Here is a 24,564-nt window from a genome sequence, read left to right as displayed (position 1 = left end):
CAATCTCCGGTTTATCGGTTTGCGGAGTCCGGGATGGTGATGCTCGGGATGAGCCGGGTGTGGAAGGATGCGGATGCGCGAAAGATCCCGATCGTCCTCGAATACGGTTCGAACTCTGTTCCTTATGGTATGCTCTGTTTCTTTTTGTTGATTTAGAATCTCTTCTAACTTTTTTCCTGTTTATTTCAGAGGGGAACGATTTGCAGTCGCTCCTGCATCCGCGGGAGGCTGACAGTCCCGCTCGGATGGGTACTCGTGCTCTAGACGAGAACGAGTTGCCCATCCTAGAACAAACGGCAGATCGGTTTGTGGAGGTCTACCCGCTAGGCCACGAGATCCTGAGCGCCAGGCGGCCAGGTAAGGCGCTATTCAACCCTCGACCCCTCAATGTTGAAACCTCTGCTGGAATTCCTCTAATCGTATGTTCTGATGAGGAATCCGCAGATGGTCCTCCGTTGGTGCGGAAGAAGAAGGCTGCCGGCGGGAAGGGGAAGGAGAAGGTGGCCTCCACTGCCGATCCAGTGCCTCGGTCTGACTCAGAGGCCGAGAGCGAGGAGGTGGCGGGGAACCCCGGTGGTGATAAGACCACTGCTCCGGAGGCTGCGACGATTGTCACCTCCGGAGAGCCCAGGATGACAACGGTGACCGGCGTGAAGAGGCCGGCTCCATCGGGTTCATCCCCGCCTGTCCGCACTTTTAGGCTCAAGAAAACCCGTAAGTACAAACTTTATTTTTAACTTCATAGATTTCCATCATTAATACTTCTTCTTTGTGCAGGCGTGGATGTTGACGCATTCCAGGGTGGAGCGGGGAGGAGTACCCCCCCGCCAATGACGGTAGGCCTGGTCAGCCTACCTGAGGCGACGACCCAGGCGGCTGCGCCTGCTTCCGCTGGTTCAGTTGCTCATTCCATTGAGCCAACTGTTCCAGATGTGATGACGTCACCGCCGGCTGTCAGTGCCATTTTTACAGCATCTTTCACTGAGCCGGCGGTTACTTTTGCTGCGGACTCTGCAACGGCGACCGCGGCGGCCGCGGCGGCCTTTACCATGCCTCCTCCGTCATCGGCAACGACGGCCGATCCTTCAGGTATGCATGGGGCTTCTGGCCAACCTCTGCCTCCTTCCCATCTACCTAACCTTTTGGACGGATTTCCCTTAGGTTCAGGTGATGGGTTTGGCGGCTATCGGCCTGTTATTGACCCTACAGGTACGTAGGGTTTTTTTGGCCTAATTTTTATTTATTTTTTATATCATCTTTTCCTAACTGCTTTTTGTTTTTTGCAGTGTCGGATTCCAATGAAGTGTATGTTCCACGATGGAACATCCGCCGAGGAACAACCCTTCGCACACCTGTGGAGTACGTGGAGTGGGCTCGTCACGCAGCTCCCAGTGGTGCGTTGGGGGAAGCCATGGCTAGCTACCAGGAGGGTAGGCTAACAAATGAGCTTCGGGTTCTCCTGGCCCGGATGCAGCCGCGCGTCGAGCTGCTTTGTCGTGAAAACGACAAGTTAAAAGCAGCTCGTATTCAAGAAGTAGCTCAGGCGCGGGCTGTCCGGGAAGAGAATAGGAGGCTCTCCGCCGCGGCTGTGGAGAAGGAGAAGGCGTTCAAGGCCCTTGAAGTTGAGGTTCAGGCCCGTCCCGAGGCCCGTTCCAAGGCTGCCCAAGCTGTTAACGAACAGCTTCGGCTGGCTAAGGAAACTGCTAGGAACGCAACTGAAAGGGCCACCAAGACTGAAGCTGTTGCTGAGCCTCTACGCCTCGAGAATGAGGAACTTAAAGCTAAATTAGAGGCGCTCCAACAGGCTCATGATGCCTTGGCGATGGAGGACGCGAAGAAGCTCCAAGAGATCCTGGACCAGAGGGGCGTGCTTGACCACACTGAGCGGAAGCTAAAGGGCGTCGAAGAGGCTGCTGCAAAGGAAGTGTTGCTTGCCAACCTGAATAAAAGTGAAGCCGAACGCGCCTGTACCCAAGCTCAAGCCGCCCTCCAAGAAGCTCTGGTTGCCAAGGAATGGCTTCTTCGAGAAGCGTTGTCTCAGGTAAGCTTTTCATGTTTTTACGCTTTTCTTTGTAAATAGAAAAGGTTTTGATACTTGTATTTTTTTTTTTTTTTTTTTTATAGGTTGTGCATCGGGTCTTCACGGAGACATCTTATGACGATGCTATGAGCACAGCCCTCAACGCTTCTCATGAGGATGGGGAAAAGGCCGGCTTCCTGCTTGGTCTAGGGTTTGTTGAGAAAGGCATCTCGCCTTCCAACTTCCCTTTGTATAATGTGGATACTGAAGCTGTTTATGACCAAGCAGTGAATCAGTATGCCGCCTTCCCGCATCCGGTGGTGGAGAAGGTAAACGAAGTCGCTGCTGCTGATGATGGGCTAGCTATTCTTAAAGCTTTCCTTGAACCGCCACGCTCTACTGATGGTGCGGGTCCAAGTGGAAGTGGTCCTAAAGCATGATCCTGAAGATCCCTCTCCACCATTAGCGTAGATTTTTGTTTTTGTATAGCTTCTTTTGTATGCGGGTATGCACCCAGCAATCTTTGTAATATTTGAACTTTTTGGAATAAAGATTGTGTTAATCCCTTGCCTTGTTTATTTTACGCATGTTTTGATTTAACTTAGCAATTTCTTTAGTACTTAGATAAGTTAACTTTTTAACGTGGCCAATTATAAGTTTGTTTCGCTTCCTCTTTCATGATTGTGCGGGTATGACCGTCACTTACACTTAGTAGGATGGCTTAACTTTACTTATATCTGTCCTGCGTGGAAGTTTTCCTCATCTTTTCCTTGGAAATTTTCTAAGTGTTCAGAATAAGTTAACCTTTGGACGTGGTAGATAATAGGTTGAAGTTTTGCCTCCTTGTTCGTGATTGTGCGGGTAAGACCGTCACTTGCACTTACAAGGATAGCTAAACTTTACTTACATCTGACCTGCGTGGAGGTTTTCCTTAAAACTTGAAATTTTTACCGTTGTGTTTATGCGGGTTTTGCCGCCTTCCACACGTAACGACTTACTTCTTCCCCTATTTATGCGGTGAATACCGGCACATCAGTGTGGGAAGTTCATAAGTATAAAGGTAAGGCTATCAACACATTGTGAAAGGAGAATCATTTCCATTAGAAGTGGCTCTAGGCCTTTTCTTTACAAGTTTGGAATTGATCTACATATAACATTTGCGTAATTGAGCTCCATTCCATGTTCTTGGGATGGGAGTGCCATCGAGCCTTTCAAGCCGGTATGCGCCCTTTCCCAGGACTTCTTTGATAATGTATGGCCCTTCCCAGACCGGGGCCAGCTTTCCTGGGCGTTCTTGGTTCGAAGCCTCGTTGTTACGCAGTATGTAGTCTCCTACATTGAAGTTGCAGAGTTTTACCCGTGTGTTGTAGTACTTTTGCATTTGTCGCTTGTAGTTCTCTTCACGCACTGCGGCTAAGTCTTTGCGTTCCTCGGTTAGCATAAGGTCCAACCGTCTTTCCGCATCATTGTCTTCTGGCTGAATCAAGACCCTTGGTGAGGGTAAGCCAATTTCGACCGGGACCATGGCTTCAGTGCCATAAGTGAGACTGAACGGGGTTTCTCCCGTACTGGCCTTCTTCAGCGTTCTGTTTGCCCAAAGGACGTGCGGAAGCTCGTCCACCCAGCCGGATCTGTGTTCCAAGAGTCTTTTCTTTATGCCTTCGACGATGCTCTTATATGCTCTTTCCACCTCACCATTACCTTGCGGGTGTGCCACTGAGGTAAAGGTGTGGGTGATTTGAAGTTCTTTTAGCCATTGTTGTAGCTTCTTGTCAGCAAAGTTGGTGCCGTTATCGCTCACCAAATTCTGTGGAAGTCCAAAACGATAAATAATAAATTCCCAAATAAATTTTTTGATATGTTTCGCGGTTGTTTGGGCTAAGGGTTTTGCTTCTATCCACTTGGTGAAGTAGTCGATGGCTACCACTAGGAACTGAACATTTCCTGCTGCTGTAGGAAATGGGCCTGTCACATCGATGGCCCACTTCTGAAATGGCCATGAAGAGGTGACTGGAACAAGTTCATTCTTCGGGCGGTGCGTGTTGGGTGCGTAGAGCTGGCAAGACCTGCATTTTTTGATGTATGCCAGCGCATCCGTATGCATCCCCGGCCAAAAGTATCCCGCGTTGTTTAGCTTAGCTATAACGGCGCGGGGACCTGCGTATACTCCACAGATGCCTTCGTGTACTTCCCTTAGGAGGTAGTCAGCATCTTGATTGTCCACGCATCTTAAGAGTGGGCCAAGAAAGTTACGTCTGTAAAGGATGTCATCGATGAGTTGATAATTCAGTGCTTTACAGCGTAGTTTTCTTGCCTGTGCTTTTGAATCTGGTAGTGTACCTGCCGCAAGGTATTTTATTATTGGTGTCATCCACGTTTCCGTGCCGGTTTGGATGACACAAATTTCCTTGTGCGGGACCGAAGGTGTCTCGAGGAGTTCAATGCGGATATCCTTTCCTAAGTGGGTGAAGGCTAATGATGCAAGCTTGCTTAACGCATCCGCAGATTTTTTTTCACTTCGCTTGACGTGTATGACTTTGCAGTCGTTGAAATCGCGCATAAGGGATTTTGCTTGTGCGAGGTACAGGGCCATTGTGTCGTTCACGGCCGTGTACGTCCCGTTGATTTGATTGGCTACTAACATGGAATCCACGTGGGCTTCCAAGTTTTTCACTCCCATCTTACGCGCAATTCTCAACCCAGCCAAGAATGCCTCATACTCGGCTTCGTTATTCGTACTTGGAAAATCCAGTCGAATAGCGTAAGTGTATTCTTGGCCTGCTGGGTTGGTTAGTTTCAGCCCTGCGCCTGAACCCTCGTTACTGGTTGCTCCATCAGTGTAGAGTCGCCAGACATCATTGATGTCTTGTGCTGGAGAGGGTTGAGCCTCTTCCTGGCACTCTTTTTCCCGCGATGCAGGCACTTCCGCAATAAAGTCGGCCAAAACCTGGCCTTTTATGGCTGGTCTTGGCTTATACCTTATCGCGTACTCCCCCAACTCAATTGCCCATTTGGCTAGGCGTCCCGATAACTCGGGTTTGCCTAGAACGTTTGCAAGTTTGAAGTTGGAGAGAATGGTGATTGGGTGACCCTGGAAATATCGTCTTAACCTGCGTGAAGCGTGTATAAGTGCTAAGACTAATTTTTCGAGGGTAGAGTACCGGGTTTCTACGTCTGTTAGGATACGGCTGACATAATAGATTGGCATCTGGATGCCTTTTCGCTCTACTAGCAGGACTGCCCCGGTTGCTCTATCTGTTGCGGAAAGGTATAGGATTAACTCCTCTCCCGCTTTTGGTGCTGTGAGCGTTGGGAGTTCGATCAAGCGTGACCGAATCTCCTAAAAAGCTGCTTCCGCTTCTGGTGTCCAGCGGAAGTGCGTTTTCTTTAAACAGTTTCTCAACGTTGACACGAAGGGAAACGACTTATCCGCGTGGTTTGCCAAAAAGCGATTAAGTGCCACTAGTCGTCCATTCAGTGTCTGAGCCTGTTTGATGGTAGTAGGTGATTCCATTTTGATAATGGCTTCGACCTTTTCAGGGTTCGCTCTGAAGCCATCTTTAGTGACGATGACCCCCAAGAACTTCCCTTCTTCCATTCCAAAGGCACACTTGCTCGGGTTGAGCTTCATGTTTATCTTCCTGAGCGTGTTGAAAGTTTCTTCGATGTCTTTCAACATCGCTTCTGGGTCAGGGCTTTTGATGACCAAGTCATCCATGTAGACTTCCAAGTTCCTCCCGATTTGGGCATGAAACTGGTTGTCCATCAGGCGTTGGTATGTGGACCCGGCATTCTTAAGTCCGAATGGCATCATTTGGTAACAAAATGTGCCATCGGGCGTCCGAAAAGCAGTTTTGTCCTGATCATCAACGGCCATGTGGATTTGATGGTACCCCTTATACGCGTCCAGGAAGCATTTAAGGCGGAACGGTGCCAACGAATCCACTTTAAGATCAATTTCAGGTAACGGATAACAATCTTTGGGGTATGCTTTGTTCAAGTCCTTGAAATCTATGCACATGCGCCATTGTTTGTTATTCTTCGGTACCATAACGGGATTTGCAACCCATGTTTGATATCTACTAACGCGTACGATGCCTGCGTCAAGGAGTTCCTTGACTTGGGTTCTACACGAGTTAGTTTGTTCTGGCCCCATTACTTTGCGCTTTTGTACGATTGGCGTAACAGCCGGATCGCATTTGAGCTTATTCTCTGCCTTACTTCGGGGTACCCCAGTCATGTCAGCTGGTGTCCACGCGAAGATGTCAGCGTTTTTCTGTAATAAGCGCTTGAGTAAGGTGCGTGTGGGATCAACAACTGTTGGGCCAATGGAAACGGCCTGGTCAGGGTACTTGCCGTTGAAGGCCCATCTTTCTGGCTCGGTGATGGTTGGTTTAGCCATCTTTGGTTTGGGTTTAGATGAGACAGATGCGATGCATACCTGGGGAATGCCGGTGATCATCGCTACACCCTCAGCTGTTGGCCATCCCATCATGCCGTGGACTGAGGATACCACGGCGTTGAATCTTGCCATCCCGTCTCTTCCGAAGAGAATGTCGTATGTGTGGTGTGGCATCCTCATTATGACAAAATCCACGTCTTCTGTGTGTGAGTGATTCCCGTCAGTAAGAGTGACGGGGAAAGATAGGATGCCCAGGGGGGTGTTTGTGCTGCCATCGAACCCTTCCATCGAGGCGCAGATCGTTTCCAGGCGCTCTTTGTCTTCGTCATCTAGCTTGTCGAAGAACTGCCTGTACATCACCAACTGTAGGCTGCGCACGTCCCATAGTAAGGGTTGGTGAGTAGGCAGCGGCTAATAATGACAACAGTACTAGAGGGTGCCCCTCCTCGTACTGTTGTCGGTGAGCTGTCACCCTGTGATTGGTTCATGGGCTGTTCCGGTCAGATCGTCTGTTTTGCCCATACCTTAGTAGGTATAGTACAAAAGATATTCCAGAAGCATACGGACTGGCTCATTTAGGCGGGAGTATTCCCGCCTTGCTCATTCCTTCATGTGACTACTGAAGTAGCTAGTGCCTTGTGCGTGTAGCCTTGCTGTTAGTGCGGGTAGCCTTCCCTGATGGCTTGTATCTGCAACTGCGGGAACAGGCGGGGTACTTCACCATTGGGAGGCTTTCCCTGCGGGTACAGCTGGCGTACTGCGCGTAAGGTTTTCTCTGAGCATGGTGGGTCCTGCGGGAGCAGTTGGTCGTTGCGCAAACGTCCCTGTTCAAGGTGAGTCTTGCGGGTCCAACTGGGCTCTGCTGGGACCTACCTCTTCAGTGTGGATAAGGTTAAGTGTACGTGTAGTTTATCCATAGTTCTAAACTAGTATTTTACGAGTCAACGAATTAGAAAAATGATATATATTTAACTACATCATTTTGGAATAACTCATACTAATATTGTTACTATTATTATATAGTGATGTAAACATCTTTAACCTAAACTTTAAAGGATGAGTAACACCAGCTTGACCCAGCATAAGACTGTGAGTAGTGGCTCGCGAAGGACAGGGCGCGGTCCAGGTGGCCGGTGATGTGGCTCGCGAACACCGCTCAGGTGAGCCGGGGCGCGGTTGGGCGGCGTGGCTGTGGCCGCGGGGCGTAAAAGAGGGAGAGAGAGGAGTGTGTGTATGTTTTGAGAGAGAGAGAGAGAGAGAGTAGGTCCGGTGGTGTGATCTATGGTGGTGGTGGTGGTGGTCCGGTGGTCCGGTGAACGGTGAAGGTGAAGAAGCCATGTGGTGGTGTGAACAATCCGAGGAAGAAGCCCCGGATCGTGGTGGTGGTGGTGGTCCGGTGATAGGTGAAGGTGAAGAAGCCATGTGGTGAAGGTGAAGAAGAATATTAATATTTATATTAAAATTAATAAATAAATAACTGGATCAAGCCCCGGATCATCTGACCACTACACCCTTCAGGGCTTGGTTGAGGGGCTTGATCCAGTGTCATGTCATCGCCTACGTGTCGGATTTTGCTTGGCTCATATAGGCTTAACCAAGCCCCATTAACCTTAGCCTAAGACATAAGTGACATTTTATGAAATACATGACTTCAACGCATAAGCAATATGTGGCACATGAAGCAATATACTATTGGACGACACGTAAGAAAAAGACAAAATTATTTAATTACGATTGCTCATAGTAATAACGTAATAATGTAAATGTTGCTACCTTTGTAAAAGAAAATGAAATACTTAATACTATTATTGGAATTCTTTTTTTGCTTATGAAAAGTAGAAGCTGAAAAAAACTTTCTACAGTTCGGAACTCTAAGTGACGGTGAACCTGGTTTCATTTAGTTTCATGGTGTTGTTGAGTTGTTGGGTACAATTTGGTTCTATGTTATTTTCAGGTTTTATTTGGTCTTTATGTTTGACTTAAGTTTTTAAATCCCTACTTTTTAAGATGGGTGATATGGAGTTACAAAAATTTGTGTATTCTATTTTTCTTTGTTGAACCTTTAGGGATGAGCAAATTAGGTACCTGTACCGATTGGTACCGGTATCGATTTGGTACTGTCGGTACCGAATCGGTACCAAAGTTTTGAGTTTCAGGATCGATACGGTACCGGTATTTCTCGAATTTTTACCTTCGGTACCAGTACTATCCCGGTACCGAATCGAATATTTTGGTACCGGTACTAAGAATTCACGATTTTCGGGATCGGTTTTTCGGTACCGGTACCGGGTCGGTACGGTGCTGACCTTTGGTGTTTTCTATTTAGGGTTTTTAATTCCTGATTTATTTGCCTTTAATTAGTGTTTGGGAGTGCAATCAACTATTTGTGCTTCATGTTATTAATTAGTGTTGTGGATGACAACCTAAACATTGAGGACTATGGACCCTCTACTGTAAAAACCTTTCGGTTTGTGCTAGATGGTGTTTTACCTGATGCTTAGCAAGTGCATTGTGCATGCGAGGTTTGAATTGTTACGTGTAGTCGGTTGTACCCACTTTGATGTTGATGCGATGATGCATAGTTGAACATTGAGGGCTATGATGCTCGCCTCAACCTTCTATTGTGAAATCTTCAATATATTCATATATGATTTTCACCCTAACTTGATGACTTCAGTTTTAAATGGTTAAAAGTCAAAGAAATCGAGGCGATGATGATCCAAAAAATATTGTTGTGTTCAGTTTTTTTTACGTGGCATTTTTTTCCCAGCTACAATGAGCTAGTGTTTCTGAGCCTTCTAAAACTTTCTTTGATTTAAACGACTGATTTTATGGTGGTGTTTGGAAGCTACTAGTCATTTAGGTTACTCTTCCACAACCCTTCGCAACACATGGGTCATAGTACTGGTTTTCTACTAATGCATGTTACAATTTTATACCAAACTCTCTTTTCTTATTTGATAAGGTTAAAGCTAAATAAACTTTTTTCTTATAAATTTAATTCGCAATCTAATACTTGCATGTAAAATTGTTTAGACTGAGTGTTGTAGTCATAGGAGGTGTGCCAGCCACCGGCCACATAAGCAAGCGAGGCACCAACCACCAATACAACTCGATGGTGATTGGGTGCTAGCCCTCCTTCTCGCCAATACAATTGCGCCCACCATTCAATTATTTCCAATAAAATCCGACCAACTATAATATACATTTCAAAGCCGACTAACAAATTATCAATTTTTATAAACTTTAATATAAATGTCAAAACCAACCAACAAATTGTCAATTTTTGCACACACTGAAATTGAGTATTATCAAAGCTTATCTTTAGCCTTTTTGAGTCCTCACATGTGCCATTTATTTAAAATAGTTTATGAATGTACACTTAACACCTAACAACCCATATTATTACTTATCCTAAAGTCTTCGGCTTCTTGTGAGTTTTGATTATTATAAAAAGGCTAATGACACCAAAATAGACAAATTGTATCAGACTTATCAGTAATGAAGTGAGACTTTCTCTTAAATGTAACTTTTGGAAATAGTTTACAATGATCACACACCAATCTCAAACCTTTATAAATTCACAATCAAAAAACAAAAATCAAACATAATAAATAAAACAAATAAACTTTTGGGCTCAATTCTAAAACAGGTTAATAGTTCACAATTCACAATGCATCTTATACTACCACAAAATATAAAAGTATAAAACCCACAAATGTTAGTGCAACAAAGCTTATATAATAGCAGTACATGCATGATTTCATTTTCTGAATGTCCTATTGAAATTACAAGTATCACATGCATTACAAAGTTGTACCAAGTCTACAACGCTTGAGAAGTCCTACGCATTAAGAAGTTGTACCGGGATCACTTATCACACCCAAGAAATCATCTTTAATCGTACCAATGCAAAACTGCAAAGCGACAACCGCATTATATAAATTCAATATGTTTAAAAGGGATATAATATATATAATTTGTAAAAAAAAAAGAACGCATATAATTATTAAAAATAAAAAGAAAACACGATTTGTTGTCGAGCTCGTTTAAGCCTACTTGAGCTTGATAAGTAAAGCTTCGCCTCAGGTTTGTTTATTAAGCAAGCTTATTTTTAGGCTCAAGCCCATTTAAGCTCGGCTCAATTCAACCTTTTAGCGAGCAAGCCGATCTCAAGTAGCTCACGAGTAGCTCGACTATTTTGCACAATTCAACCTCCACAGTTACGTATATTTTAATAATTGTGTTTTTGCAAATAACTTATGCCATACAATTTCAGTGGCATCAATCGAGTCCCAATGATTTTCAACCGAACCTCACTATCCTTTTGAATTTTTACCTGAAAAAAACCCAAAAAACACGACAATGGCAATCAAATATACATCACCGAATGACAACGATAAAATATAAAACTTTAAATAAATATGGGTTCATACAGATCCATCAGAAGTTGTGTAATTAGGCATATCACCCGACTGAAACTCCATGTCATCAGGTATCAACTAAAAGAAAATTAAAAAGGAACAATTATGAGCTCATAATCAACACGCGTGTTCTTTATGTGATTACCAAATAGCTAAAGAGGATTAACTCACATGGTTTGACACAAAGATTTGAACAGGCCCAGCTTCAGCAAAAAAACCCATCTGCAAAATTTGGCAATTGATTACTTTATTTAGCCAAATATGTATTTTTATAAAAAGAAAACATTCTGCATAAAGTATATAACAACCTTATTAACCATGGAGACCACAGCCTCCAGTATCTCTCCTTTAAAAGGTCGAAAGACAACACACTGATACTTGACGGGAAAAGTGACGAAACCCGTGCCATCGCGAATAAGCCCTTTGCCGACATTCTCTATGCCTGTTATGGCAACAACAAACCCATGTCGTCCACTGTAAATAAAAAGAAAATTAAATTAGACATAAGTTAGGTTAAATTTGCCACCAAAACAGTTGTGAAGTATAGAAGTTGAAACCTGCAGGTACCCTCTACATCTTTCATGAGCTTTGCAACAAGCTTTTCGCGAAGGTCCCGACCAAAATGGCAAGGGTGAAGCTGCATGTTTCGTTCCAGGACAATGTGGAAAAACATATTTCCTAAACCACAAAATATGGTACAATTCAAAACTATTTCGCAATTTCAATATATAATTTTGTATCAATGCTATCACTACAGCAGGTCGGACCAAGACAGGACATGGGGCAGGTTAGGGCTTCAGTTTTTCAAATTCCTTTCTGTCTCCACAAAATCTCATTCACGGGTTCATATTTAATAATGCTTATACATTATTAAAATTACATATCTACACCAAAACATAAGTAAATAGCAAATTTACGCCAAATTTGTAAACGAATTAATAAACTAAATTCATGGCGGCATAACAAAAATAAGTGCTTGTACACAAACAAACAGTTTAAATCACTCAGTAACTAAATACAACCAAATATTTCAAGAACCAAAACCTAGTCACAAAACATGAAACTATACCAAGGATCAGTGAAATTGAATACCTAATCGGTTTTCGGTTTTGTGAAGACTAGTCGAGCACGTGAGAGTTAAAAACGTTGAATCTAAATAACATTAGGTGCACAGAGTGGCGGGTTTTAATTTTTAAAGGATTATAATATATATCACTAACATGAAAAAAATCACAGTAACTAAATGCTATGATTGAGCAATAAGTGTTTGTTTGATTGCAGCAAGAGCAAAAACACAGGTAGTGGTACTAAATAAATAGCATTGAGACATTTCATCAAACAGGTGGTGGGCATGATTAAATATTGCAATTATAAGATGAATCGAATCAGCAACAAAATCTCATGAACTAAACAAACAAGATTATTCATGCTAAGTAATTGAATTTTAAATCAAAAGTCTAGAAGATTGATGATGCTAAGTAACTTACTTGAGATTATTGGTTATGGTTCAGCAAAGCAACTGAAGCAGAATTAGAATTAGGGTTATTTATTGTCTGTTGTTTTTTTATTTCGGATCCAACGGGTGGGTTTTATAAGTCACTTTGGGCGGGTCATTTACCAAAACAGGTCTTACATTTTAAGAAAACAAACACTCAAAAACCCAACGAAATATAGATATGATATATTGGCATGGGTATATTAGGCTGACCGGGTATGGCTCAGTGAGTCAGTGAGAGGTGTTATGGGTCCGACGTGACTCCATAAAATATACCATGTTACTCTCCTCAAACCATAACTCCATAGCACGGCTCTTCTCTAAATCTATATCTATATATGTATGTGCGTATGTGTGTGTGTATATATATCTTCAAACCCTTTTCCCATTATTTTCAATGATTCTTGCATTATTAACCCTAAAATTTAAGTTTTTAACATAACAAAGTCACAATCTAACAATAATATACAACATACAATTACCAATCTAAGTATATAATTGCATAAAATCAATCAATTGGACATTTTAGTTTTTTAGCCCTAATATTACCTAAGAGTTGAGGCAAAATCAGAAGGAGTGCCGAGAGGGTGGCTGGTAGCAGAGAAGCTAGGCAGTGAGCAGGGGTTGGGCAGGTGGCGGACCTGAGGAGGAGTTGAGACTTGAGAAGCAGCTTCTGTTTCTGGTAGCAGTTGAGACTTGACAAACTTATAAAACCTAATTACTATATTGACTATATATTTGCCTATTTTACTAAAAAAATAGCAAAAAAAAAAGAGTAAAACGAGTTTAGAATAGCAAAAAAAAAAGAGTAAAACAAGTTTAGAAGAGCCTCGAACCTGAGACATTCGGCTCCTAAAACGGGTTTCATTCCAACCAGAGTGTTTATGCAATATATTCATATTCATGGCGACATCCGGGGCATAACCGGTGCACGGGTAAGGAACCCTGGGTCAGGTTCTGAAACCATTGTTCTTATGTTTAGACCTAAAAATTTAGGGTTTCCAACACTTAAAAGCCTAAAACTATTTACTTGATGCTAAGGAGACAACACAGTGAAAGGTCTGATAAACTAATCCCAGATTCATAAGGTTATATTATTGTAGCAGCAAATAAAAGTAGCTACTTTCACAGTTTTACTAAAATTTAGGGTTTACAACAATTAGAATCAAATTGAAAGATAGAATCGGTGAGACTAACCGTTAGATCGAAGGTCGGAGTGAATTCAAATCTTCAATTGTGAGTGTCGAATTCAGATAATCAGAACCAACGTCAATAGGTTACGGCTGAATGGTGAAGTTATTCTACAAAGGAAAATTTTGAGAATAATAAGGATTTGTTGCACGCAACAAAAAAACCTCAAAAAATAAAAAGCAATTAATAAAAAATCATAGCCTGGGTCTTAGGGAGCTTAGGGAAACGGGTTCGGTCGGACCCATACAAAATTTTGTTTTTGTGTTATATATTAGTGTATGTAAAAATTTTAATATCGAACCCGTAGAAAACCCAAATCTAAGTGATAAACAATCGGTCTTCTGTCTCTCGAAATTTTTCAAACCGTATGAAAAAATTTCTAGCTACGCCACTGATTATAGATCAAAATTTAACAAGAAAACAAAAAAAGTAAAACATAAGAATGTTTCCACCGCATTTCTCGTACTAAAAAAATGACATAACAGTGAGTGAAAAAGATCATTGTGTCGGTATCATTGTGTTTTGTGTTTATTTTCGTCATTAATTGTGTCTTTTTCCCTTGACATTGTGTCTTTTTTTCTTTATATTGTGCTATATTACTCAACGTTGTGCTATATTTTGTTCGGCATTGTGTTATATTTTGCGACGTTTGTGTCGTTTTATAGTAATAATTGTGTCTTTTGGTCATTTTTGTCATTGTGTATTTTCGTCAACTTTTTTTTATTTTATTTATTATTTTTTGAACGAGATTGATGGCGGCATTTTATTTTTTAAAATTTTTTCGTTTTTTATTTATATTTTGGAGTTATGAATTTTTTTATTTTTATTTTTAATTTATTTTTAAGAAGTTTGTGTGTGGTCACAAATATTACTCACACTTCTCATTTTTGTCTCCCTTTATATTCTAACCTTATCCTACGGGGTAGGGGTGCACACGGACCGGGCGGACAGGGAAGAGACCTTGTCCGGGTCCGTCCGTTAAGCTTTTGACGGACAAACGGACGGTTCACGAACACTCCATCGAATGAAAATTCATGTCTGTATCTGTCCATTAAGAAATTGAGTTTGTCTGTGTTCGTCCGTTAATATTATAAACAGACGTTAACGAACACTAATGGACAAACAGACACTAATTGAATCTAATGGACAAACAAACACATGGACATTAATGAACAAACAAACATATGAACATTAATGGACACTAATAGACAACGAACACTAATATTGTCATTAATGAAGAACAAACATACGCAAACATATCCGTACGGACGTTACTGGACGTAATCGAATGGACGTTACCAGACGTTCACGGACACTATTGAACGGACATGACTTTTGTCCGTGTTCGTCCATTAAGCTTACCCAACGAAATTTTTTTGTCCATGTCCGGTTCATTTATTAAACGGACAAACACAAACAAACTTCTTGCCGAACGGACGACTGGCCGGACGTCCGGTTCGCTTACAGCCCTACCTACAGGTGAAATATAAAAAAAATATATGCTGAAATCGAGAATTGATTTTGAGCGGGGCTATTTATTGGACCACCCGGTAAAAAAGTTTATGGGCTCTTTGTTAGCAGAGACCACTAATGTGGGCCTTAAATCATTTTGTAGATGTTATGTTAAGGGTTTAAATTGACCTTTAGTTACGATCACCAGATTGTAAACATGTGGAGCAACAAAATTAAGAACTTATACACAAACAAACCGTTTAAATCTCAGTAACTAAAACCTAGTCGCAAAACATGAAACTATACCAAGGATCAGCGAAATTGCCGAGTGTTGAAGAATACCTAATTGGTTTCGCCTTTCGGTTTTGTGAAGACTAGTTGAGAAATATGCGTGAAAGTTAAAGCGTATAATCTAAATAAAATTAGGTGCACCGTACTGAACTAAAAGTTTACTTGAACTTGTTACACATAACACAAGTTTTGAGCATTGTGACATGAATATAAAGGATAAATGGGTCAAGTAATCAAATTTTTCGGTGTATTATTGTGAAAATAATTTATTTCATAAAAAAAAATTCTCATAAATATTTTGTTGGCATGTGTTTATTTTACTTACTATTGATGTGTAAATTAGACTAAAATGTTCGTTAACTTAAATCTCTAGATTCACAACTTAAGACCCTTATGTTGATTTGCAAGAGAGAACACCGAGATATATTTAGTGTGTTAAGCGAAGCGATTAACCAAATATTGTGTTTTATTTGCATAATAAACTTTGTTCGAGAGTGAGGCAGGGCCGGCTGGACAGTATATGAAGCCCAAGCCCAAGCTTGAGGCCTTCACTATTTTTAGGCCCCCATTTTTCAAAAAAATAATAATAATAATAATAATTATACATTACTTATGTACTTTGTTTTGAACCCTGCTTCATCAAAAGAGATGCTAAATATTTAGCAACTAATGAGTTTGAAAGTTTTGAATTTTTATTAGGGATGGTTATTTGGTATGACGTTTTGCATGCTATTAATTTAGTTAGTAAAAACTTACAAACAAAAGACGTGTGTTGATGTTGCCATTAAACAACTAGATAGGCTTATTTTGTATTTTGAAAAATATAGAGATGAAGGGTTTGAAAATGCTATGATTGCAGATAAGAAAATTGCTATAGATATTGGTATTGAACCTATTTTTCGTGAAAAACGTAATATTCGTAGAAATAAAAAATATGATGAAAATGTTGACAATGAAACTGTGAAACTCCTATTGAACGCTTACAACTGATTACTTCTTGTACATTGTAGATCATGCTATTAATTCTCTTAAAAATAGATTTGATCAATTTAAAGAATTTGAAAATATTTTCAGTTTTATGTTTACTATAGGAAAGTTAAAATCCATCAATGGAGAAATTTAAAAAAAAAAGTGTATTTTTCTTGAAAGTTTATTGAAACATGATGAGAAGTTAGATATTGGTGGTTTAGATTTATTTCAATAATTAAAAATGTTAAGATAGATTATACATATAGAATCCAACACACCTAATAATATATTAAGTTACTAGTTTTAGAGCCCGTAAATTACACGGGATAGGTCAATGTGTAAATTAATCAATAAATAATTTGATACAAATAAATGCAAAATTTTATAGTAAAACATAAGAACATATTTATGTAAAAAAAAAAAGTATTACAAGTCAAACAAAAATTAGGCTTACAACCCGGACTTGATTATCCCCTTTATCTGAAACCAAGTAATGAACTATCGCAAATGTGTTAGCCATGTTATACCAAAACAACACCTCTCGAGCAGCAAGAGTCAAAATGTCAATATATGAAACGGTCCACAGGGCAGGCCCATTCCACAAAAGCTTTTATGTTTTTGATAACTTCATACCCACAAACCAAATTACGATCTGGGCTTGCATTCTTTCCACCATTGAAGGTTTCGGTATCATCCAAAAGCGCGATACCGTCACAACCCTAAAACCAAAATAGAAAACAGTATACTTATTACGGTTTTATACAATAATAAGTTGTTTCACGTAAAGTGTTTGTTCCAAAAACGCAATATCCAAATAAAAACTTTTAGTTTTACAAAGTTCATGAATGCAAATAGTGTACCTTTGTCAAAAAGCACCTTACTCTGATAAGTGATTAAAACATGAATTGGTAGGAGTTCAATTTTATCTCCAAAACTCTCAAATGGTACAACTTCTAGAAAACGATTAATGGAAATCTTTAATCCTCTATCGAAAAATATATTTTATTTTATCTGTTGCTCTGTTTGAAGTCAGGAAGTGAGAAACTTTTATATTCATATATAGTGTGGCATATAACTATGAACCGGGAAAGATATATTATATATGACCTACATTAATTCAAAAATGTCTAATGATAAACGGCCAAATAAAATGGATTGCATGAAATCACTTTCAAGTAATCACCAATTAGTCTAATTCTCCTCGATAAACCTCAGCGTATCCAAAGGGGAAAAATGCCTCACACGTGGGCATATGGAAATAAAAGCAACATGAATGGCAAAATAAACAGTAAAGTAATTTATAAACAAAGCAATAAATTGAATAACATTTAATCTGGCATATATGTTTATTTAGTGATGAACATGCAGTGAGTTAGAAATAGAGCCAAAATAATTGATTGTATAAGTCATGGTAAAACAACAATACAACCTCTGGCTAGCAAAACTTTATTAATCCACACCAATATTATGCAAATAAGCCATAGAGTTGCATCAACCATCAAACCTCTTGTTCTATTTCATAACCAATGACAGCAACAAAGAACTCACAGGCTGCCATTTTCTTCTCTGAGTTTCCACACTAACTTAAGTTTGTAGTCAATAAATAGATTTTTAAAGTATTTTGGATGGATTGAGGGGTTAGTTATTTCACCAACAAAGCTAGTGTTAAAAGAGTAATTATTTCACCAATAACAACAATGTGATGGAAATATACAAATCTGACAGTAATCAAATCATGTCAATACTAATTACCTAAATTATATATCTATGTCAGAGACGAAGATGAATCTTGAAAACCTAGGATTATAAATTGTAATATAAGATGATGATATTAAGAATCAATCAGCTAAGATATCGATTAATTAGCTCTTATGAATCATTACCTGAATAAAGGGGAGAATGCACATACGAAGGAGAACGTGGCCAGAGAAAAACCCTAGAATGTAATCTTTTAATTAATCAGGAACTTTATGACCCGAAATAAATGGGTTTGGACCCAAATAGGGCTTTGCACCGCGAGATTATTAGGCTCAGAATTAGGAAAATTTTGAGCGGGATTTTGATGCCAAAAAGGATTGAGAGAATGACACGTACTTTCGGTTATTTTATTTTATTAAAATATGTAGATATTAAAACATTTAATTCTTTCCAAATGCATATGTTGCCTATAAAATTATGTTAACTATTTCTGTAATTGTTGCTTCAGCTGAACATAGCTTTTCAATGTTAAACCTACTTAAGAATTACTTAAGATCTACGATGTCGCAAGAAAGATTAAATGGTTTAGCTATTTTGTTAACTGAGAAAGATTTTTTTTGAAGAACTTGATATGAATATTTGATTAAACAATTTGCATCAAGTAAAGCAAGAAAGGTAAGTTTTGTGTAAGTTTATTTATGCACAAAATTAATAATAATAATAATAACCAAAAAATAAATAAATTTAACTCCGCCAACTATAAGCTTTTTAGTTTATTATTATCGGACCCAAGCCCGGGTAAAGGAGGAGGGTTTGTATCAAATCATTTTGAAAAATGCCCCAACAATTTAGAAAACTTTAGGTCTCCAAAAATGTTGAACCAGCCTGGAGTGAGGGTTTAGTTGTCGGTCACAAGCTCACAGCACATTTACATTGTTAATGAAAAAAAGGACATTTATATATATGGAATATTCATAAAGGGTTACTCTTAGAAAAATAAGATTGACTTTGATCCAGAGAACTCTACCCTCTTAACCGTCCATTCGAATAGCTTTAAAAGTTTTAACATATTTATATTAGTGAGAAAGTTAATTGAGATAACACTATAGTTAATAAACCTTCCTTAGAAAAACTCATTTAATATTGTTTCGTAAAAGATACCAGACTCGCTTACGCCTATGATGGTTCAGCGTACACGTACACCAACCCCATCAGCAGGAGAAGAATGTTCAGTTTTCCTTTCATGTTATTAACATGCAATCCATTTGCTTTGTTACTTTATTTGCTTGGTGTCCTTACTGTTGACCTGATTCCTTGTTATCACATGTGGATTTGCATTATACAATGAACCACCTAATAAAATATATAGTTGTTGGAAATAAACAAAGACATCACATGTAGATTTGCATTAAACAATGAACTCACATGTAGATTTGCATTAAATAATGAACTCACCACATGATCAATCCAAAACAACAAGTGAAAGAAATTATGTATATTTGTTGGAAATAACAAAGAACCTATAATACAAAACTAGGTTATTTATTGTGTTAATGCATTGCTACCAAGTGTCTTGGTGCTAAGAGTTAAAGATGATGCTCATAAGGGTGGGTTTTATACCGATCGAAAACAACTTTAAACCCTTAATGTTGATATCAAGCGATTGACACCGGGCGGCAAAGTTATATGCACTGATGAACAGATGAGCAACTTCTTATTGACCATAGTTAATTACCGATCGAACTACTATAGATGGCAACTTGCTACTGATGAATATCAATCAAATAAAGATTCCAATTTCCATGATGATACTAACTTTATTTGGACATGATCTCTTTCTAACTATCCTTTCCTATTACATAAAGATAAGCTGGCCACCAGCAGTTAAATAATAAAGAGTCAATAATAAACAATGATAATATTATTTACAATGATCGCACACCAATCTCAACCTCCATATATTCACAATCAATAAACAAGAATCAAATGGCAATTGAGAAATAAAACAAATAAAAACAACCAGCTGTTCTTTATACACTTATCAAACAGCTGAATCTCCTTCAAAAAAAAAAGAAAAGAATTATTTCACAAAGCACACACACCAAATTGGAGATAGAAATAAATAAATAAATCCCAATCCCAATTATGTTTATTTTCCAGCCCGAAAGAGTTGACTTCCAAGGGTCACAACCGGGGTTCCTTCCCCCATAATCGTTGTCAAACTCATTTCCTTTTCAAGTATTCGGTCTAGCTCGGTTACCACATAACTCATTGCGGGCCTTCTCTCACTTGATACCTCCACACACCGAATTATCAAGTGGATGTATTCTTCCATACCTTCGGTTGTAAAGCTGTTACCCATTCGTGCATCAATGATGCTAGAAATAGTTCCTGCTTCTTGATGGTTTTGAACCTTCAATAGAAAAAAAAAAAAAGGTTTATCGAAAAATTCTTGAAAGATCTAGAACAATCTAGAACAAAAAGATATATACCCATTCAACAAGATTTTGGTTGGAGTTTGAAGATAGTAATTCCACTGCTTCTTGCCCGCTTACCAGCTCGAGTAGGAACACACCGAAGCTGTAAATGTCACTTTTTTCAGAGAAGCGTTTAAATTCTCGTACCCTGTAACCAATAAACGTTCAGAATAATACTCCAGAAAAAAAGTGTGAAAAAGAATAAGAAAACGCAAGAAAAGTGGGCCTGTAAACGAACCGAACTTCAATGAACAGTTCGGCAGGAAGTTTGTTTATTTAATAAACGATCAAACATGTACAAAAAATTTGGTTCATTTAGTTAAACGAATGAGCATGAACACATGTCTCGTTGTTCAGTTATGTTCGTGAACATTCACTTGCATTTGTTCGTTTATGTTCATTTATGTTATTTTACAGTTATCTTTTTTGGCTTTAATAAGTTTTTAGACCCAGCACATTGTTCTTCACATTACTTTTTAACTAGTTTTAGCACAATTATGTTTGTTCGTTTACGTTTGCGAACCGTTCGCTTATATTGTTAATAAACAAACACAAAAATGTTCATTTCTTAACGAACAGACATGAACAAGAAAACACCGTTCATTTAACTGTTCACGTTCGATTGTTTGTTCCGCTTAAAGTTTAACAAACGGACACGAACATTCTCAGTTCATGTTCGTTTACAAGCCTAATGAAAAGAGTACAACTCTGGAGCAAGGAATATCTCATCAATCCTAGCTTGAGAAGACGGGCCCGCTGAGTCACCTCGGTTCAAGAAATTTCGCACACCCGCATCAGCAACTTTTGCTATAAAGTTCTCATCTACAAGAACGTTTGCGGTCTTGAAATCCTTGTGAGCCAAGCGCGGGCTTAACGAGTGAAGGTGAGCCAAACCTGAACATTAGAAAATACGAATGGGAGTTACATGCGAAAAAAGCATTTTCTTTCTAAATCTACACAATAATAATATTATTATTAAAGCAGCTCAATTTTTCACAAGCAACTCACAAAATGTTGCGTTTTTATGTTTTATCTTAAAAAAACGAACTAATACCAGGAAAGCCAAAAATGCTCACTGATTTTGCAGAGGATCACCTTTAGCTGCACCAAGAGCTATCGAAAGTCTATGCTTGAATTCAAGTTTTTCTTTAGTAACATGACCAGCCCCTACATGTTCAAATCATGAAATATCATACATTAAAAATGCATGAACATTAATAAAGTAGTTAACATAAACGACTAGCAGACAGATTATTACCATACAAGTGGATCGAAACACTTCCGTTTGGTACATACTCGTGTACAAGAATCTGTTGACCACTTGCTTGACAGTAACCTAACAGAGTCACAATATTCCTGTGCTGAATAGATGCCAGATACCTCACCTGTTTAGAAGTTACATATTTCAATGTAACAGTAACGGATTCAAAACTCGTATTAAAACATTAATATAACTACCTCATTTACAAACTCTTCAGTAGGTGGAGCGAACCGTCTTTTTATCGCTACAAGCATACCATCATGAAGCAAACCCTTGTACACCTCCCCGAACTTTCCTTCACCGATCAAACTTTTGTCACTAAAGTTTTTTGTAGCTAACGACAATTCGTCAATCTCAAACTGTCTAGTTTCTCGAATAACTAGCTGAAGCGCCTGTGGTCTTCCAGCTAGATACAATCAAAACAATCAGTCAATCATATTATTACCATTCCCTCGTTTCGAAACATAATGTTCAAAGCTAAAAACTTACCTTGAGAGGGATCAGAAGAGTCGGTTTCTGACGTTCTAGCAACGCTTCTGTTATTACAAAGGAAGAACCATGTAACGAAAACGACAAACACGATTAAGGCCATAGCTCCTGCAGCACCTCCCGCTATTGCTGCAAGAGTTCTTGACATTTGGTATACTTCACATGTCTAAAACCATAACAGAACAATCATTATATTACATACATTTAATGTAGAATTGAGTAAGAGCAAAATTAAGCCACAAATGAATAAAACCCAGTTGAAGAAACAAGATTAAGATTAAATCTGCATAATTGATTTAGATCTCGTCAAATGCTGAAGCCAATTGGATTAAAAACTGAAGAATCAAACAGCAGCAGTGAAACAGAAATAGGCTTACAATCAATCAGAGAGACTTACAAGTGGGCAATCGGAAGCTCATTTTGTGGTTTGATTAGCAATCGTGAGTGAATGTGATCCAGGCTTTATGATTCTCTTCTACCCTCTGCTCGCTGTCATCAACAATCCACTCTTTTGCTTATTATTATTATTATTTATTATTTTTTTATTAAACTCCTGTTTTCGCCTTTATGTTATTAATAATATTATTTTTTATTAACTCATGCCTCCACCTTTCAATCTCTTGTCATTTTAGCCCCCATCGTTTCTACTTTTGCACATATGTTTCGAGATGTTTTTATAGCCTCTCGGTTTTATTGATTCACTGGTTGGATCGGTTTTAAAATCGAACCCCGTTGTAAGTAATAGAAAAGTAATTTGTAATAAAATGTTGTTATGTGAATTTAGAGTGGTAATAAAATATGGAGCATGAAATATACGTAAATGAAATTTAGATTATTTTGAAAGCTTGATCCTAGCACTAACTAAGTTAATTTGTTGCCGCCGTAACCAGATGGTCTTTGTGTAAATGGTTTCTTGTTTGACAAGTTTGGTCGAGTTATGATGATAGCATTGCATTTTAACCCTGTAATACAAAATGTTGATCGGTTAAATTGGTAATAAAAGAGTAACTAAACTCTGTGTCTGAGATATTATTTTTACCGGGATAAATTTTTTACGATAATGGCAAAAACATAAATCCACAAATGGATTCTAAAAGGTTTAATACCTTACATGTATACAATAAAATCTTATTACCTTAAATAGAAAAAAGTGACTGCTTCAAATTAAATGTTATGAAAAGTTTAAAGTTTTTTGTGGATAAATGGTTTAACTTAAGAGTTCAAATCCTATATGTGACACAAAATAGGGGTTACAGGCTAGGCGAGAAATTTTTCTTACATGTGATGGGTTTTCTTTTATGATCATCCTCATTTACAAACAAACCCAACTTAATCTTTACTATAAAACTAATTTATCTCACGCTAACCTATCAAACCCAAACTTTCCACACTTATTAGCAACCTAACCTACCATATTTTTATTAAATCAATATAATTCATAATGTTGTTTTTTATTAAAAGTGACTAGAAATATAAACTAATAACTTTATTAAAAATTTAACAATATATTAATTTAAAAACATTTAAAAAAGTTTAAAAGAAAGGTAATTATATTCATCAAAAACACTTAATATTTATTTTATATTTAAAAATGAGAAGTATGAGAATGATTTGTAGTCTAAAAAACCTTTAAAAATAAAAATAAAAATCATAATTCAAAATATAAATCAAAAACAAAAAAAAAGTAAAGAGAACTAAAGCGTTTCTACCATCGACCTCGTTAAAAACCATAATGTTAATGAAAAACGATCGATGTGTTTTTTATTTGTCATTGTGTTTTTTGTTTATTTTTGTCATTGATTTGTTTTTTTCCGTGACATTGTGTCTTTTTTCTCGATATTGTATTATATTAGTCATGTGTTGCCATTTCGAACGTGTTGTTATAGCGTTAAACTGCCCGATCAGATCATATGTCGCCATTTCGAACACACTTGGTGTTGTGTATGATTGCATGACCCTCTCTCCGAAACAAAATAATTCAAAACTTGTGGCCAAAAACCCAACGTCCGTTGCTCCATGGGGTCCATGTCTTTGGAAACATAGACCCAAGCCTTAGCTAACATACTTTTTCTTTATGGCTCCATTTTCGTGACGCAATTCGTTGGGATTTGGTTGCTCCATAGATGTGTTTGGTTATTTATAAAGGATAAAAAAAAATCATTCAATGGGTAGATTACAGTACGGTAAAAAAAACAAGTGGCTCGGGGGGGGGGGGGGGATCAAAAATCCTTCTCACACTTCTCATTTTTGTCTTCTTTCGTATTTTAACATTTTCCAACAACCATAATGGTGTGCGTGAAATCAACATTGGCTGTTTTGGTTCCGGAAACAATATATAACGCCATGATTTTGTTCTCAACGGGATTAAAACTTTGTGTTCTCACAGTGGTGGGTT

The 24,564-nt window shown here is 38.6% G+C and overlaps 2 protein-coding genes across 2 annotated transcripts; both read right to left on the bottom strand.

Annotated features, from left to right (window-relative positions):
• Positions 1-9,971: 9,971 nt before the first annotated feature.
• Positions 9,972-13,016, bottom strand: LOC143622249 (DNA-directed RNA polymerase II subunit RPB7-like). The gene is made up of 7 exons (XM_077093442.1): positions 12,892-13,016; positions 11,404-11,526; positions 11,155-11,320; positions 11,018-11,068; positions 10,859-10,924; positions 10,694-10,761; positions 9,972-10,339 (listed from the first exon to the last, which is right to left on the bottom strand). Exons 2-7 carry the CDS (start codon positions 11,517-11,519, stop codon positions 10,300-10,302), a joined length of 507 nt encoding a protein of 168 aa, XP_076949557.1. The 5' UTR covers positions 11,520-11,526; positions 12,892-13,016; the 3' UTR covers positions 9,972-10,299.
• A 6,849-nt stretch (positions 13,017-19,865) lies between these two features.
• LOC143622248 (proline-rich receptor-like protein kinase PERK3) lies at positions 19,866-22,682 on the bottom strand. Its single transcript, XM_077093441.1, has 8 exons — positions 22,567-22,682; positions 22,170-22,335; positions 21,878-22,086; positions 21,678-21,804; positions 21,515-21,586; positions 21,127-21,313; positions 20,435-20,567; positions 19,866-20,355 (listed from the first exon to the last, which is right to left on the bottom strand). Exons 2-8 carry the CDS (start codon positions 22,315-22,317, stop codon positions 20,092-20,094), a joined length of 1,140 nt encoding a protein of 379 aa, XP_076949556.1. The 5' UTR covers positions 22,318-22,335; positions 22,567-22,682; the 3' UTR covers positions 19,866-20,091.
• Positions 22,683-24,564: the final 1,882 nt, after the last annotated feature.

This window comes from Bidens hawaiensis, unplaced genomic scaffold (genome assembly GCF_021521415.1).
Source record: "Bidens hawaiensis isolate Kalapana, Puna unplaced genomic scaffold, B.hawaiensis_p1.1 tig00003115_1, whole genome shotgun sequence".
NCBI lineage: Eukaryota > Viridiplantae > Streptophyta > Magnoliopsida > Asterales > Asteraceae > Bidens > Bidens hawaiensis.
This window is presented reverse-complemented; position numbering and strand designations above follow the sequence as displayed.